This window comes from Pan troglodytes, chromosome 16, assembly GCF_028858775.2.
Source record: "Pan troglodytes isolate AG18354 chromosome 16, NHGRI_mPanTro3-v2.0_pri, whole genome shotgun sequence".
Taxonomy (NCBI): Eukaryota; Metazoa; Chordata; class Mammalia; order Primates; family Hominidae; genus Pan; species Pan troglodytes.
Window position 1 is genome coordinate 8,176,053 of NC_072414.2, and position 16,160 is coordinate 8,192,212.

General features: G+C 41.7%; 1 protein-coding gene across 5 annotated transcripts in view; it reads right to left on the reverse strand.

The window, feature by feature from the left end:
- The window catches only part of GABRG3 (gamma-aminobutyric acid type A receptor subunit gamma3), a 566,182-nt gene that overhangs the window by 214,262 nt on the left and 335,760 nt on the right, over nt 1-16,160 (reverse strand). For all 5 annotated transcript variants that reach the window (XM_009428671.4, XM_054666870.2, XM_063794054.1 and 2 more), the window contains one exon: nt 1,178-1,398. In XM_009428671.4, the coding sequence (XP_009426946.2) occupies nt 1,178-1,398 (221 nt within the window). The remainder of the gene's footprint in view (nt 1-1,177; nt 1,399-16,160) is intronic.

The window sequence follows — 16,160 nt, forward strand, 5'->3', positions numbered from 1 at the left end:
GACAACTTCTACAAACTCCAGCTCGCAATGTTTTTCATCAGCATGGTTCCCAGCTGTGGCGTTTTTGTTTTGTTTTTTTTTTGTTTGTTTGTTTGGTTTTTTTTGCTGTAATTGTTCCCTCCCTGGCAAAATGAGGATTTCCCTGAAACTTTAATGCTGTCTCACAGTCTGCTTATTTTAATGTCCATCTGTGCCTGTGTGTGTGCTGTGGACATTTATTTAATGTGAGGAATCAGATTTCTCCTTGTGGGAATTCTCAGTACGCACATGGCTTTCATTCTCAGGATGGATGAGCTAAGCCAGCAGGGATGGGTAAGGAGAGTAAAGTGACAGGGGTCAAGCCCTGAGGCAGAAAGAGCAGAGTGGGGAGATGCAGCCACAGAGCAGGTGCAAGAAGGAGCCCTGTGCTCCGGGGCAGTGAGAGTGAGCCCCTGACAGCAAAGCCTAGATGCACCCAGGGCTTCTGAGACCTCAGGAAGAAGGGAGTGCAGTGTCCTCTGGAGCAGCACCACCCGCTCAGAGGACACTGCTGGAGGGACCATCCAGTCCCTGTGCTGGGCGAGCAGACAGGAGTGCAGAGGGCCCGTCATTGCTAGTGCTGTGTTGCTGTGTGTTCAGTTAGACTCTGACCATCCCGGTGGAGAGACCTGAGAGAGACAGGCTCCCAGTGGTGACTGTGGGCGAGTCAGTTCCCTTCTTGGAAGCTCAGTTTCCCTTACCTCTCTGGGTTTCTTCGAAGACTTCCCTGACTCCAGGAGGACACACTCCAGGGGAGCTGCCACTTCCCTTAGGGATGTGCTGGGAAAGGGGCTGACTCTGCCCCTCTTCCTTGTGGTCTCAGATTTACTCTAACTACATTTGTTGATTAGTGCACCAAGACATCTGTATTTTCCTAGAGGAGAGGACCTATGGTGTAAATCTATTAAGAATAACTTTCACAGCCTACTTCCAGCAGAAACAGATTCTGAAGAAATGAACTTATATTCTCTGTGGATCATCTGTATGCTTTTATTTTTACACATGTGGCATGAGGGCAGACTTTCTCAGGATGCTGTAGTATGTCTCACGTGAAAGAGAATAGACTTAGAGATGAAAATAGGGTCTCATTCCTACAGTGATTCAAATTAAGGATCCAATTTTAAACCAGGAGTAATCAAAGATCGATGCAGCATCTTACCTCAAAGTGTAAAGGATTTTCCCGTCATTCCAAATCCGGAGGAGCTGATTGGGTGTGGTGATCCAGTGAGCCTCTGCGGTTTTAGAATTGCGGAAGATGGTGTCTGGGATCCAGATTAACCCCACCATGTTACTGTTCAGAGTAAGAATTTTCATTGTGCTGTTGAATCGAAGGCGACTATCTGTCCAGGTCTGAGCAAAAAATATGTCAATTTGGTATTCCTGAAACAGAGCAGAAGGAGAGGCAAGACAGTTCTATTAATAAATGTTCTGTATAATTTGTTCTCTTTGTCAAATGTTGTGTTCTCTCCATGTTGACATCCTCACCTCCCCAATTCTCTTTCTGATAGAGACTGGTTCAACATGGCAAGCACTCAGTGAATGATGACCAATATTATTTGTCAACAGTGTAGTAACATTAACGTGACATACTATAAACCTTAAGTTCCAATAAATACACGAAGTGTGAAGAGTGGCTAAGAGAGACAGTAGAATCTATTTCAGGGTGTGGAGGCAAACCCTAGGCTCGCAAGTCCAAGCCTTGACAGGTAGCAGGACCTATTGGAGCCTCTGTTCTCTGATCTATAAAATGGGGAACTTAATAGTGTCCACCTTCTCAAGGTGTTAACGAAGATAAAAGGAAGTGATTAAATGAGCACCCTTAGTGCCTGGCAGAGAGCAAGTGACCCGTTCATATTCATTCATATAATAGTTATGACTATTTGTACTTGAGTCTTCTCAAGCAACAAAAAGCAAAACAAAAAGAAAAGTAAGAAATAAAATACAACAAAGAACTGTAGAGAGGACGGCCACCTAGCCAAATGCCAATTCCAAGAGCAGGCTGAAGAGGTACAAATTACAGAGGCAAAGGCCCAGGGTTGAAGCCACTGCAGTGTTCACGGTGCCCAGTAAGACTTTGCTGCAGCCATCAAATGGTTAGGATAGGACTGATTCTATCCTAGGGGCACTCTAGGAGACCCAAAGAAGTGCCTGTAGACTGGGCTGCCTCAGAGGCCACTCCCCTCATCACAGTTTAAAGAATTATTTTAGGTTCATGGTAAGAAGTATGTAGAGGCTGATTGTAAGGGATTTTTATATCTTTCATAATTTTTGTTATGTATTAGATATTATAAATGTATTACTTTTGCAGAGTCTGAATTTTTTGATTCTCAACAAATCTCATATTTACCCTTTCCACTGAGTTTCCCATTAAAGAATCTTTCTGTGATAGGTAATTCAATTTCAGGTTTATAATTCAACTGGTCTTTCATTAACTAATGCATTCATTCATCATTTCTTTGCTTCACTGAGTATGCCAGGCTTTTCAAAGCAAAGAAGACCCAGCACTGTGCCAACAAGAAACCCCCTCCCTCCTAGAGCTTATATTCTATCCAGGGAAGATGGGCCTTAAATAAATAGGTTGGTGGTCATTTACACCGCACACAAAAATAAGGCTGGTGTATTACTAAGGATTCAAATTAGAGGAAACAAAAGGTATCCAGGCATCCAGCATAGGAGGAATTATGGAACAGGCAATGTGAGTCTTGCATAAGCATTTATGCAGTTGGGGGAGCAAATGGCAGGAAAGCAACAGCTGGGAGCAGGTTCTCAGCGAGCTTTTCCAGAAGCCTCTCATGGCTCAGCAGCCATGGCAGGTCACGTGTAGCATCTCAGCAACCAGACGGACCCTCCCAAGTCCATGTGTCTGTCTGAATGTGCCCTTGGGGATGAATGGCCTCAGCCTTGTTTCCGCCTTCCGAAACTTGGCATGCCTCTCACTGACAGACTCTGAACCCAGAGCCACACAGTGAAGGTGTGTGTGTAAGTGTGTGTGTGAGTGTATGCATGTGTGTGTTTCTGTCATATAACCTAGCATGTGCTGACTGATACAAAAATGGGGTTCAAAGAGTGGTGAAATGAAACGAAAGCAGGTAGCATTGATGCTTAGAGCTCAGGAATGTGGAACTGGAGGCCAGACGCCTGGTGTCATGCATGGGTGAAATCTCTAAGGGGACGGAACCTGTTTAAGGAGCGGGTAGCTCTCTGGGCAGAGGTTGGAAAAGAAATGGTAATTAGCATGTGTTGACTGCTATTCTCCATGCTTGGTAAGTTATCACAGGAAGGAAATTATCTCCAAAAGAACCCGGTGGTTTGAAAGCTGTTATAAAGAGGAAAGAAAAAGCACACTTGGGGTCTGGCGAGGCTGGGAGAGGCAAGGGCCTCATCTCTACAACAGAACATCAAGAACAGCTTGCAGTGCCAAAGTCCATTGAAACAACCTGGCAGAAATAATCACACCCATTGCTAAAGCCTCTAAATGGATTAGGCTGCCACCCAGTAACCTCTTTAATTATGCAAATATGACTCAAGGGAAAGAAACTAAGGTGTGGCCCTTCCACTGAAAGCTGTAGGGCCCAAATACCTATACTTCAGAGAGAAAGGCTCAGAGTAAAGCCCTGGAGAGGGAGAGGTGCTGGCCTGCAGAAGCAAAGATGCACAGCAGCTCTTGGCATTGCACAGAGAAAGAACTCTGAATGCGGCTGTGCACATGTGAAGCTGGCCTCAGGTAGAAAGTTGGCTCGGTTTTAAGGAAGTTCTGCCAAAGGAACCACAAGTCAGGAAGAAAAATGACTACTTGAGATTGAATGGTACCGTTGCCTGCCTGTCTTTCATGGGCAAATGGCAGCCTCTGCTTGGACCCCAAAGGAGGTGTATTATCCAATGCCCACTTTACCATGGCAAAAATGGTTAATGGAAGAAGAATATATTCCCAGACAATGGAGGCAAGAGTCAGAGTGAAAACATACCTCAGGGGCCCCACCCTAGGGAAAGAATTAGAGCTGAATCTAAGAAAAACCTCACGTCATGGAACCCAGCCCATCAGGATCTGCCCAGTGGGGACTTAGGCTGGCCCTTTTCCACCTTAGTACATACACTGCACGTGTCGGGTGGGAGGGAGATCAGATAGGTCTTCTTAGTTTACAGGTCAGTGGATCAAAGAAAACCACATCCAGACTTGATGTCTCTACCAGGACAGGTATACACATATATACATAACCTTGACCTTGGGCCGGAACAAGGTTGACCTTTTGAGTTGCCTCCTTTGAAGATGGGAGAAGTGTATTTTTCTCCGATGAGAAAGACAGAAGCTAATATTCAGTGGCTAGATACAGATCATGATAGTCATTGGTGCTGTTTGCCAAATACCGCAGCTTCCGTGCTTGCAGGCATGTGATAGAACTGTTGTTCCCCGTTTGGGGCTGGGTGTGGCCACATCACTCATGATGAAGTGAAACACAAGCAGAGTGGTGTGTGCCACTCCTCGGAGGGCCCTGGAAGAGCCCATGTGGGACCTGCTCACCCATTCAGGCCCTGAGAGACTGTGTGGAGCAGAGCTCTGCTGACTCACGTGAACCACGTGCCCTGGGTGAGAAGCATCCAGAGCAGTTTGTCAGAGGAGCCCGTCCAGACTGATAGAGTGGGGAAGGAGGGAAAGGGTTCTGGGGTGTGCAGGTGCTGGAGACATGGGAAAGCCATACAGAAGCCAAGACCTCAGTGAGGTGTAGAGTGAGACAGGCATATAGATGGTGCAGCAGCAAGTTCAAAGGCATCCCTGCAGAACAGACTGTGAGCTGACAGCTGCCTTCCCTCCATCCTGGCAGGATTTGAGCTTAACGATGATTTCTGACTAAAATGTGTAATAGGCTATATTTGCACAGAGAACACACTCAATACTTTAACTAAAATTCAGTATGTGAGAATGGTCAGGGAGGCATATATGGGCATTTTTAAGTTTTACTCCCTTCTTTCTTTGAACACTGGTTTACTGGATTGAGGAACGAGACGAGAAGGATGAAAATGTCCTCCCAAGCACATCCAGGGCCCACCAATGCGATCAATAATGTCAAAGTAACCAATATTCTCTACAAAAGCCCCATCTGAATTTTGGAATCTGAAATTGTTCAAAGCTTTTTGTTTGTTTAACCTAAGTATAACAGAGAAATTGAAGCTCAGAAAACTTGAAGAATTTTACCAACATTACTCAATATGTCAAAAATATTTTGAATTACAGGACCCTCCACTAACAATTTCTGAATGAGCCTTTTTAGTCTATACACAGGGTAAGGCAAAGAGTGACTGGCAAACAGGGCCCTCTTGTTCGCCCTTTTTCTCCTTATCTTCTGTCTCCATCCCCATTAAGGAGCAGTTTGTGCCCCTTCCCCATAAAGCACTTTAAGATACAATATGAGATCGGGAGAACACAGAGCTGGATGGAAGGCGTGTTCTAGCATCCCTCCCAGGAGACACAGGTGCATTCTGTGCCAGGCGACTGGATTCCTGACACAGAGACAGTGACCACCCTTCCTTCCAAGGGTAAACTGAGGCCTAAGACATTGAGTAACCTTCATCCAGTCACACAGTTACTAAGTACCAATTATTCTAAACTCTGCAGCTCAAATCCATTTCCCTGGATGCGACTGAGAGGGAAGGCAGCAGCGGAGTCTGGGTGTTAGACTCGGGGCATGTGGAAGAACCCCAGGGCAGAAGTGTCCTCCACATTTACACTGTTCATAAACTGTGTGACATCATTTACCTTCCTTAGCCTCAGTCTCCTCATACGTACAATGCAAGTGTCGGATTGGATTAAATGTAACGACCCTTCTGACTCTAAAATTTTACATTTCCATATCCCTGCCTAGAGTTAGCCTTTCCCTCTTGAAACTAATTTTCACTTTTTTCTCATTTCTCTATCTTACTTTTGCAAGAAGAACATGATGGGATGGTTTCTTCCTATGTCCCATCTTCCATTATTGGAAGGACTTTCATAGGTCTGAATTCTGCATGAAGTATTCGAGAACCATCCATGAGGTGGAGGCTTGCAGAGCAAGGCAGGAATCCCCACCCCTGTCCCACACAAGATCGTACTCCTTCCCTGTAGCAGAGGGGAGCATCCTACAGTGTTCCGGGTGCAAGCTCTTCCTCATTCTGAAATCTTGCCATGAATGCCACTTTAAGACAGAGTGAGGCTGTGCATGGTGTGGATGTTTTATTGTGTCTACATTTGACTAAATGTTGAAGAAACACTTCCCACCCACATAGAAATATTTTTATTTCTCTCATAAACTTACTTTGTAATGGCATTAATCATCCTTCCTTTTTGCAAAGAAAAAAAATTCTTACAATGTCTATCTGAAAATAAAGATTCTATATAATTCCTTAATGCTATGAAATTAATGTGTCTGAAATACTAACAGATGAAACTCATGCGGACCCTCCAATGTAAAACCATCAGGCTGGTGAACAGCCCAAGTTCATGATTTGTTTCAGTCACTGCAGAGCTCAATAATTTCCAAATAAGCCATGAATTACCGCGACACGCGGATCATTTTAAGAAAACAGAAGAAAAGTTATGCTTCTTCACAATATCCATCTGTAACTTCTAGAAAATTTGGAAATTATTTCCTCACACTTTTCTCCCTTCCTTTATTAAAGAAGAGGACCAAATGAAGAAAAGGAGATTAGAGCAGGATGGGAACCTTGAGATTCTGGTTGCAGGAGACACTTGCTGGGGGACAAAGCCTCTTTCCCCCTATTGGGCCTCAGCTCGTTAGCTTGAGTTAGATAAACAAATCAGGAAAAGAAGCCACTGGCTGTTTTCCTTACAAAATGGTAGTAATAGGCCTTTGCCAATTAAAGGTTGTTCAGGGTTCTTATCTAACAATGTATAATGCAGTGATTAGAGTAAAACCATTTTTATTTCTTCCTTCTCAGGTATGGAAGCATAACTCAAATATATGTTTTTTTGTTTCTTGCAGGTGTTATTTATTCGGTTGTCCTGGGAAACATGGCTTTGACGGTGGGCTTCCCTCTCTCCCTGGGCGCCTGTCCCTGCTTCACAGGCACAAGGGTTTTCCCAAGGTCTGGCCGCCTGGTTGAGCATTCTTCCCAGCTTAGCCCAGGCGCCTCCCTTATTAAGAGTCCTTTGCGGGGCACTGTGCTAGATTTATATAAAGACTAACACCCCTGAGGACAGGTGCACCGTGGGGTCTGGTGAGCCCTGTGAAGGCCCCGCACCAGGGGAGGGCAGACACCTGCAGACAAGGAGGCCCTGTTGGCGAGATGGGAGCTCTCTGCTGGAGGCCACATCTGGTCCCCAGACCACCAGGCTGAAGTTGGAAAGGTGAGGGGTGCAGCAGTCAGAGAGCCACATCAGAGCCCAGAGGACCAAGGCTGCTCCGAGGAGGGCAGGTTGTGAAGGGTTAGTGACAGGCCCTGGGAAGCATAGCAGGGGGTGACGCCCTGTTGCCACAGAGGGGCACGTGGCTCCCCTGAGGAGGCCATGTCAGTCACCTGATGTTAATGCAACCCAGGCCCTTTTTAGGAAAATAATGCAAAATTATAACATTAATATAAATTATTAATATGAATTATGAAAAATCAATATTTGTTTCTAATGAGAAAAATGTCATATTTTAAAACTGCAAATATCACAAAAATCACATCTAAAAGGAATAGATCTTATTTTTATTAATCTGACCACTGGCCCTCCTTCATCATTCTCACCTGCCCTGCATCTTTTGGCTGCAAACTCTTTGATCACGACCTTCCATGACAATGATTTAATAACATTATTTTTTAGGAGCAAGACTCAGAATATATTTATTTCCTCCAGCACAGGGAAGCAGAATTACATTATAAATAGTTTTTAGAAGTTTACTTAAACTTGTAGCATTATTGGAAATAGGACCTGCATGTTTAGGATTCTGCAGTGTGGAAAAAGCCTCAGGTTTCTTTTGTGTAAAGTTTGGGGCTCCCATACACAAGCTGTGGGCTCCAGGTTTCTCCTTCATGCCACCCACACCTCTGGAGCCCTAGACCTTTGAGAGACAATAACATCGGGGTGCACTTCATCCTAGACAGAAGTCGCCATGCCCCATATTCCACTAACCTTGTTTGGAAAGCATCCCCTTAGCCGGGTGATAATCACCTGCCCTTAATAAAAGGAGCAGGTGACAGGGGATGTCAGAGGAGAAAAAGATAGCAGCCTTGTATAAAACATCTTGCACTTGTAAATATCACAAGCAGTAAAAGACCAAGTGAACACACAGCTACGACCTTCCCCAAGACCTGGGAGAAGGCTTCTGCTAGTGAGGGGTCCTTGGGCTTTACCTTTACAGGCTCTATGGTAAGTTTGCCTCTGGCTAGGAGGCCCTGGGAACCGGGTGATGCTAGCAGATCTGGGCCAGGACCCCCTGGTGGAAGCAGGTGCCCCTTGCACATTGCTATAGACATCCTGCCTTTTCTTGGTTTCCTTTCTTGTGTAGAAATCCTCCCTCTGCCCTCCCCAACCCACTGACTGCTTTCAGATTCGCATCCCATTGAATGCTATATTCTCCAACTATATTCAACCACATATGCTGCTATTAAAAAAATGTATCATGGCTACCCAGAGCCTACAGAATTGGGGTTAATATTCTCTGCATGATACTCAAGGCTCCGTGTATCGTGCTTGCTTACAAACCAACCCGTTACTATAGCCACCATGGTGCACGCATTGGTACAACATCCCGGCACAGACCTCCCTTCCTCCCCATCCCATTTGTGCTCTGCCCACGCCTGGACGCCCTCTTATCCAGCCTCGTCCAGTCCTCTCCATCCTCCTGTCTGCCATCTTCCCGTGGCATTGGCATATTTGCCAACAGCCTGCCCCTCCTCATGGTATTACCCACTATTTTTTCTCCTTATGTTAACACTCTATGTCTTCAACTGCCGTATCACAATTATCCGCAAATTCCGCATAGAGACTGCCCCACCACAGTGCTGGTCAGCAGTGACCTGTGTTGGTAATAACTTGCACTTACTACAAATTACTAGGAGTCAGTCCACTTTCCAAATAATTGACATAGCCCTACTGTACCCAATGTTCACGACAATATGAATATCCCCATTCTACAGATAGGAACTAAGAAGAGCCATCCATCCACATCATCAAGAGAGCAGTGACCGAGGCTCACTGGAGCCCTTGTTGGTTTCAGACATTTTTTCCCCCCTGGCTTTACTGAGCTAGAATTGACAAATAAAAATTCTCTATGTTCAAGATGCATGATGTGATGATTTGACATACGTGTACATTGTGAAATCGTTACCACAATCAAGCTAATTAACACATCCATCACCTCACAGTTGCCTTTTATTTTTTATGGTGGTGAGAACATTTATGATCTACCCTCTTAGCCAGTTACAAGTATACAATATTGTTAGCAGATTTCAAGTACACAATACAGTATTATCTATAGGCTCCCTGCTGTACATTAGGCCTGCGGAACTTAACTGCAAGTCTGGACCACTGACCAACATCTCCTTATTTCCTCTGTTCCCAGGTCCTGGTAACCATGCTTCTGTGCTCTGGTCCAAATGGTTTCCAATGACTGCACTCAGCAATAATGAGAGGCTTGCCTTGGACCCTTAGACCCCCAGAGAGGAGGAGGGAGGCAGAAGGCGGAGCTCTGCCCTTAGTACTAGCCCCCATTCCTGGAACTACTCACCTGGGATCCACAGCTAGAAACAGTGTGAAGGGGACATATTGCAAACATCTGAATTCCCTCCAGGAAAAACAAAACAAAACAACAGTAAATGCACTGACTCGAAACCTGACCTGAGGATCCGCAATGTTCCCTGGGCACAATCGGCCCTAGGGATGGGCTGGAATTTCTGACTGTGTCAGAAGCAGATGCTTTAGCTGCTGGACTCAGGCCTCCCCTTAGTGATTCAGAGCATCAACACACGGTATCCCAAGGTAGCTCTACTGGAAGGAGGTGGGACTCACAGTCTTTCCCCCACCTCCCTGGCAGGGTGCAAGTACCATCTGAGGGGACCCTTAGTATTAATGATGAGTATTACTGATGAGGTTAAAGAAGTAAATCTCCTCTTTGGGACATAGTTTTACACAAGGCCTTATAAAGGTAATAGTGGAAGGAGAAAAAAAATGATGTGGTTTTCCTGTGCCTGAAGAAAATGATTCCAATTCCACAATGGGTTATATTTTAATATTTAAACACACAGGCTCCCAGAAGCTCCTGCTTTGAGTACCCTTCCAGAGTGCTCATAAGTGTGCACTGCCACCCAAAACAGAATCATGAGAGCATTAGAATGGGGCTGGTTTACTCTAATACTCTATAAGGGAAGCTGTAGCAGCTGCTTCACAAGAGCACAGTTTTTATTGTATGTAATTTAGGGTTTTTGTAGCCTTGAAGAATGGGCATGGGTTCTTTATCTTATCAACAATGGCAAAAACTCGGGATTCCACACTTCAGAGTGTTCCGTGTTTTGAATGCAGTGAGTGTTTGCTGTATTGAGGATGTGTTAACAGTGGCAGATTTAAATTGCATGCGCTAAGGATGTGCAGAAGTCTTTCCATGCCTTTCTTGCTCACAGGGTCTAAATCAGGAAAATGATGCCCTATTTGGGATGTCTTGAAAAAACCTCTCAATCACTTTTTTATTTTTTAGCTCCAAAAGGTTTGATTTTTCTATGAGAAAATGATTTAAGTCATTCTAAATGCTTCACCAGCGTGAAGTTGGTCACGGTCGGTGACCATCCCAAGTTAAATCACATTGTCAAATCACGTTTTACCCTCAGACTGAAATGTTCTTTTAAAAAAAATATTTAGACTGAACATGCTTAGCCTTGCCTTGTGACACCAGCCAGTTTTCCAAAGATGAGGATGGGCCTCCTAGTGAGGCCTCTCAAACACAAAGCCCCTCTGAAGGAAGTCTGGCTGAGTCTGGCTGATGAAGAAGAAACTGAGATAAAGAGAAACAGTGGCCATCAAAGGAAATGGCAGCAGCGGGTTCCTAGGCTTGTATACTAGAAGGCCACGACTACATTGGTAAAAACAAACAGGATTAGCTTGAGCTGCTCCTCAGAGGAGACGCTGTTGACGTTTCTTCCCAGCAGTCCCTGCCATGGAATTGGGGGGTAGTGTCAGCTCGCTGCAAGTCCTGTGGGAGATGGTACCCTGGGGAGGCCACCATGGAGAGGGTAGAGGAGTCAGAGTTGCCATGCCAGGCTAAGAGCACAGAAACACAGAAGGAATGTGAGCTGGCATGGACTGAAGGGAAGAGGGTGGAAATACACAAGGAGAGGCCAGGAAAATTATTATGAAGATGGCGAGGGGGTCCAAAGGGCACCGGAGTTCAACACCTCTGACCTAGAAAGACAAATAAATCAGTCAAAGCAGTGCAAACCATGAATTCAGGGATTAGGCTTAGCAAAAGTGAGAAGATTTTTCTGTATAAACGACAGTACTTTGTAACCTCACAAGACACTGCTGAGACTTTGTTAATCTTCCTCTCACTAAAATTTTCAGATTCTCTGCAAATATTTAAGAAGAGCATTTAATTTGGAAACTGAAATGAAACTGGAATGAAAAAAAACCACACCAAAATCCACCACTTTCTCACATAAACTAAGGGAGATTAAAAGCACCATTTAATGAAACCACACTCTCAGTTTCACAGCCATAGCCTTGATAGAAATTGAATGTCATGCTGGAAACTCCATCCACCTAAAATGAACCAAATTCCTCATCATTCAGGGGAATTTCTCCCACATAAAAAATGTTCATAAGTTAAAAGCGTAGAGTATCCTCTTGGACTACAATCTTAAACACTTTAAATCATGAGCAGTTGACATTGACTGTGCAGTTACTATACTATTTGATAGGTATTATTTCTTTAATCTGACCAATGACCTTGTGAGGTAGTCTTCGTGACTTCCCAATTTTCTATCCAAAGATGGTGTCAAGAAAGACGCATTTTCTTTTCAACTTGAAGACAGTTTAACCATTTTTGCATTTTTTATGTTTGCTGAAAATAGCATTTAATTACAAAGCAGAATAAGGAAATGAAATTTACAAGTACAATAGAAGGAAAATAGCGTTCAAAATTGTCAAGTTGCATCAGACAAACGCTTACAAAAAGAACTCATCCCAGGTTATGTTAATAATGTGGAATGCTGCATCTACAAAGACCAAGAGATGGATATTTTCAAAGATATAAAGTAGCTTGAGCTACATAAGGAGAAATGAACATCAAAAACAGAAGTAAATGAATATATACTTGTATAAGCTACATATAGGCTTCATAGGAAATCATCACATAAATCTAAGAACATTTTAATTATTTGCAAAGTGTGAACAGTTGTATAATGAATGCATCTTATAAAAATGGTATTACCAAAATTATTTTAAAGTGCAAGATTTCATATGGTATTCATACTGTGAATAAAAATAATGTTGCTTGTGTCTGTCACCATAAGAGGAAGAATGCCTTTGAAGAAAATTCTTAGTGTTCAGGGTCCAATTTGCCAAGGTCCAATTACCCAAGACTAACATTCATGATAATGGGAATATGTCTATATAATACGTTTTCCTAAAGTATCTCCAAACACATCACTATATTTTGTGCCAGGACCTTCTACTGCAATGGTTACATATACATGAAAGATCATACATTTCAAAAACCGCAATGAGCCTTCCAGATTTGTAGTTCTGTATTTAATGTGTATATTTTGTCCTACTCAAGAGAGTTCTGGCTTCTCTGATTGCTAAAGGCATTACATTATTTAACCTATGATTTATCTAGACACTGTAAAGTAAGCACTTGGCACAATTTTGAAGTAGTTCACTAAAAGGCCTCAATGACATGCTAATCTGTTATCACTTACAGATGTTGCACATAAATTCACCTTGTAGTTTGCTTTTCTTCCTTTTAATTCTTTTTAAAATAAAAGACATTATTGATTTTAATAAAGTCCAATTTCTCACTCATTCACCTTATAGGTAGTGGTTTTGAAAAATTTTATTTTACTGCGGTAAGTACACTTAACATGAGGTCTACTGTCTTAACAAATTTTAAGCGTATGATACACTTTTTAAGTGTTGTTATACAATGACAGTGTTGTACAATAGATCTAGAGAACTTATTCATCTTTTATAATTGAGGCTTTATGCTCATTGATTAGAAATTTTCCATTTCTCCCTCCCTGCAGCCCCTGGCAACAACCATTGTACTCTCTGATTACATGAGTTTAATTATTTTAAATAACTCATATAAGTGGAATCCTGCTATAACTATTTTTCTGTGACTGTGTTATTTCATTTAGATGATGTTCTTAAGGTTCACTGTGTTGTCACATAGTGCAGTATTTTCTTCTTTTTTAAAGGTTAAATAATTCCACTGAATGTATATACCACATTCTCTTTAGCCATCTGCCAATGGACATTACGTTGTTTTCATATCTTGGTTATTCCTACTGGTGCAACAACCACTGGAGTGCTAAGATATCTTTGAAAGACCCTCATTTCAATGCTTCTGGATAAATACCCAAAGCTGGAATTGCTGGATTATATGGTAGTTCTATTTTTAATTTTTGAGGAATCTCCATACTGTTTTCCATAGTGGCTGTATTATTCTGCATTCCCCCAACGGTGTACAAGGGCTCCACTTTCTCCACATCCTTGCCAACCCTTGCTGACTTCTGAATTTTTGATGATAGCCATTTTAACAGATGTGAAGTGATAACTCCTTGCGGTCTTGATTTGCATTTCCCTGATGATTAGTGACGTTGAACATCTTTTCATATACCTGTTGGCAGTGTGTATGTCTTCTTGGGAGAAATGCATAGTCAAGTCTTTAGTCCATTTTTAAACCAGTTTATTAATATTGTATGTGTCAAATTGTAGGACTTCACTATAGTTGCCTTTTCACTCTGTTGATCATTTCCCTTGTTGTGCAAAAGCTTATTGGTTTGATGTAATCTCGTTTGTTTATTTCTGATTTTCATTATCGAGCTTCTTTTTTCTTTCTTTTCATAGTCTAGCTAAAGGTTTGTCAATTTTGTTTATCTTTTTAAAACACTCTTAGTTTTGTGGATTTTTTCTATTGTTTTTCTATTCTTTGTTTATTTATCCTCTAATCTTTATTTCCTTCCTTCTACTAGTTTTGGGCCTAGTTTGTTATTCTTCTAGCGCCTTGAGATGTAAAGTTAGGTTGTTTACTTCAGGTATTTATTCCTTTTTAATGTAGGTGTTTGTTTATTACTGAAAACTTCCCTCACAGTACTGCTTTCCTCATATCCTATAAGTATTGGTATGTTATGCTTTCGTTTCATTGGTCTCAAGGTATTTTCTAACTTACTTTTTGATTTCTTCTTTGACCTATTGCTTGTTCAAAATTATTCATTTTAATATATTTATGATTTTACATTTTCCTTCTGCTACTGATGTCACTTCATTTCATTGTGGTTGGAAAATATATTTGGTGTGATTTCATTCTTCTTAATTTGTTGAGACTTGCTTTGTAATTTAACATGTGATCTATCCTGGGGAACGTTTTAAGTGCACTTGAGAAGAATGTAGATTCTGCTGCCGTTGGATGGAATGTTCTGTACGTTTGTGTTAGGTCCATTTGATTTATAGTGTTTAAGTCTACTATTCCTTTGTTGATTTTCTGTCTGGTTGGTCTATCCAGTATTGAAAGTGGGGTGCTGAAGTCTCCTACTATTATGTATTTCTATCGGTGTCTCCCTTCAGTTCCATCAATGTTTGCTTCATGTATTTTGGTGCGCTGATGTTCGGTATATATATATATGTTTCTGATGAATTGACTCTTTTATCATTACATTATGGCCATCTTTGTGTCTTGCAGCCATTTTTGAATTAGTCTATTTTGATTGATATAAAGGTAGCCACCCCTGCTCTCTTTTGGTTGCCATTTGCATGGAGTTTTTTTTTTTCCACCCTTCATTCTCAGCCTATGTATGTCTTTAAATATAAAGTGAGTCCATTACATCCATTTATATTGTGCACCCATAAACACATTTTTAGTTATATTTTATACTTTTTTTAACTTTTAGACTAGAATTAAAAGTGATTTACCCACCATTATTACAATAATAGTCTATATTTGTCTATATATTTACTTACACTAATGAGATTTTTTTACTTTCTTATGTTATAATGTTGCTGTTTAGTGTCCTTTGGTTTCATCTTGAAGGTATTAACATTTCCCGTAAGGCAGGCCTAGTAGTGATGAACTTTCTCAGCTTTTGAACATCTTCACCTCTCCCTCATTTTTAAAGGGCAGTTTTGCCAGGCATAGTATTCTTGGTTTCCAGTTCTTTTAGTACTCTGAATATATCATCTGAATCCCTTTTGGCCTGTAAGGTTTCTGCTGGAAACTCCACTCACAGTTTTATGGGGGTGTCCTTGTGTGTGACAACTTGCTTTTCTCTTGCTGCTTTTCAAAATTCTCTTTTTCTGACTTTTGGCAATTTGATTATAATGTATCTCAGTATGCATTTTTGGGACTCATTTTATTGTCATTTGGGTTTCCTGGATCTAGACCATTTCCATCTTCAGATTTAGAAAAAAATTAGCTACTGTTTCTTTGAATATGCTTTCTGGTGTTTCTCTTTCTCTTCTTCCAGGATTCTCACAATCCATGATCTGCTTGATAATGTCTTTTAAATCCTTGAAGCTTTCTTTACTCTTTATTCTTTTCTTATTTTTGCTCCTATGACTGAATAATCTTCAGTGATCTGTCTTCATGTTCACTGTTTCTATCTTCTGCTTCATCTACTCTGCTGTTAAACCCCTCAAATGAATTTTTCGGCTGAGTTATTATTCTTCAGCTCTACAATGTCTATTTGGTACTTTATATTTTCTGTGTGTTGAAATTCTCACTTTATTCATTAATTGTTCTCCTTACCCTGGTGAGCATCTTTATAATAGTTATTCTAATTTTTTTCAGGCAAATCATATACCTCCATTTCATTAAGGTCAATTTTTGGAAATTTATTTTTTTCCATTGTATGGGAAATATTACCGTTTCTTCATTTTCCTTGACTCTCTGTGTTGTCTGCACATTAGATAAAACAGCTACCTCTCCCAATATTCACAGACTAGCCTCATACAAAAGACC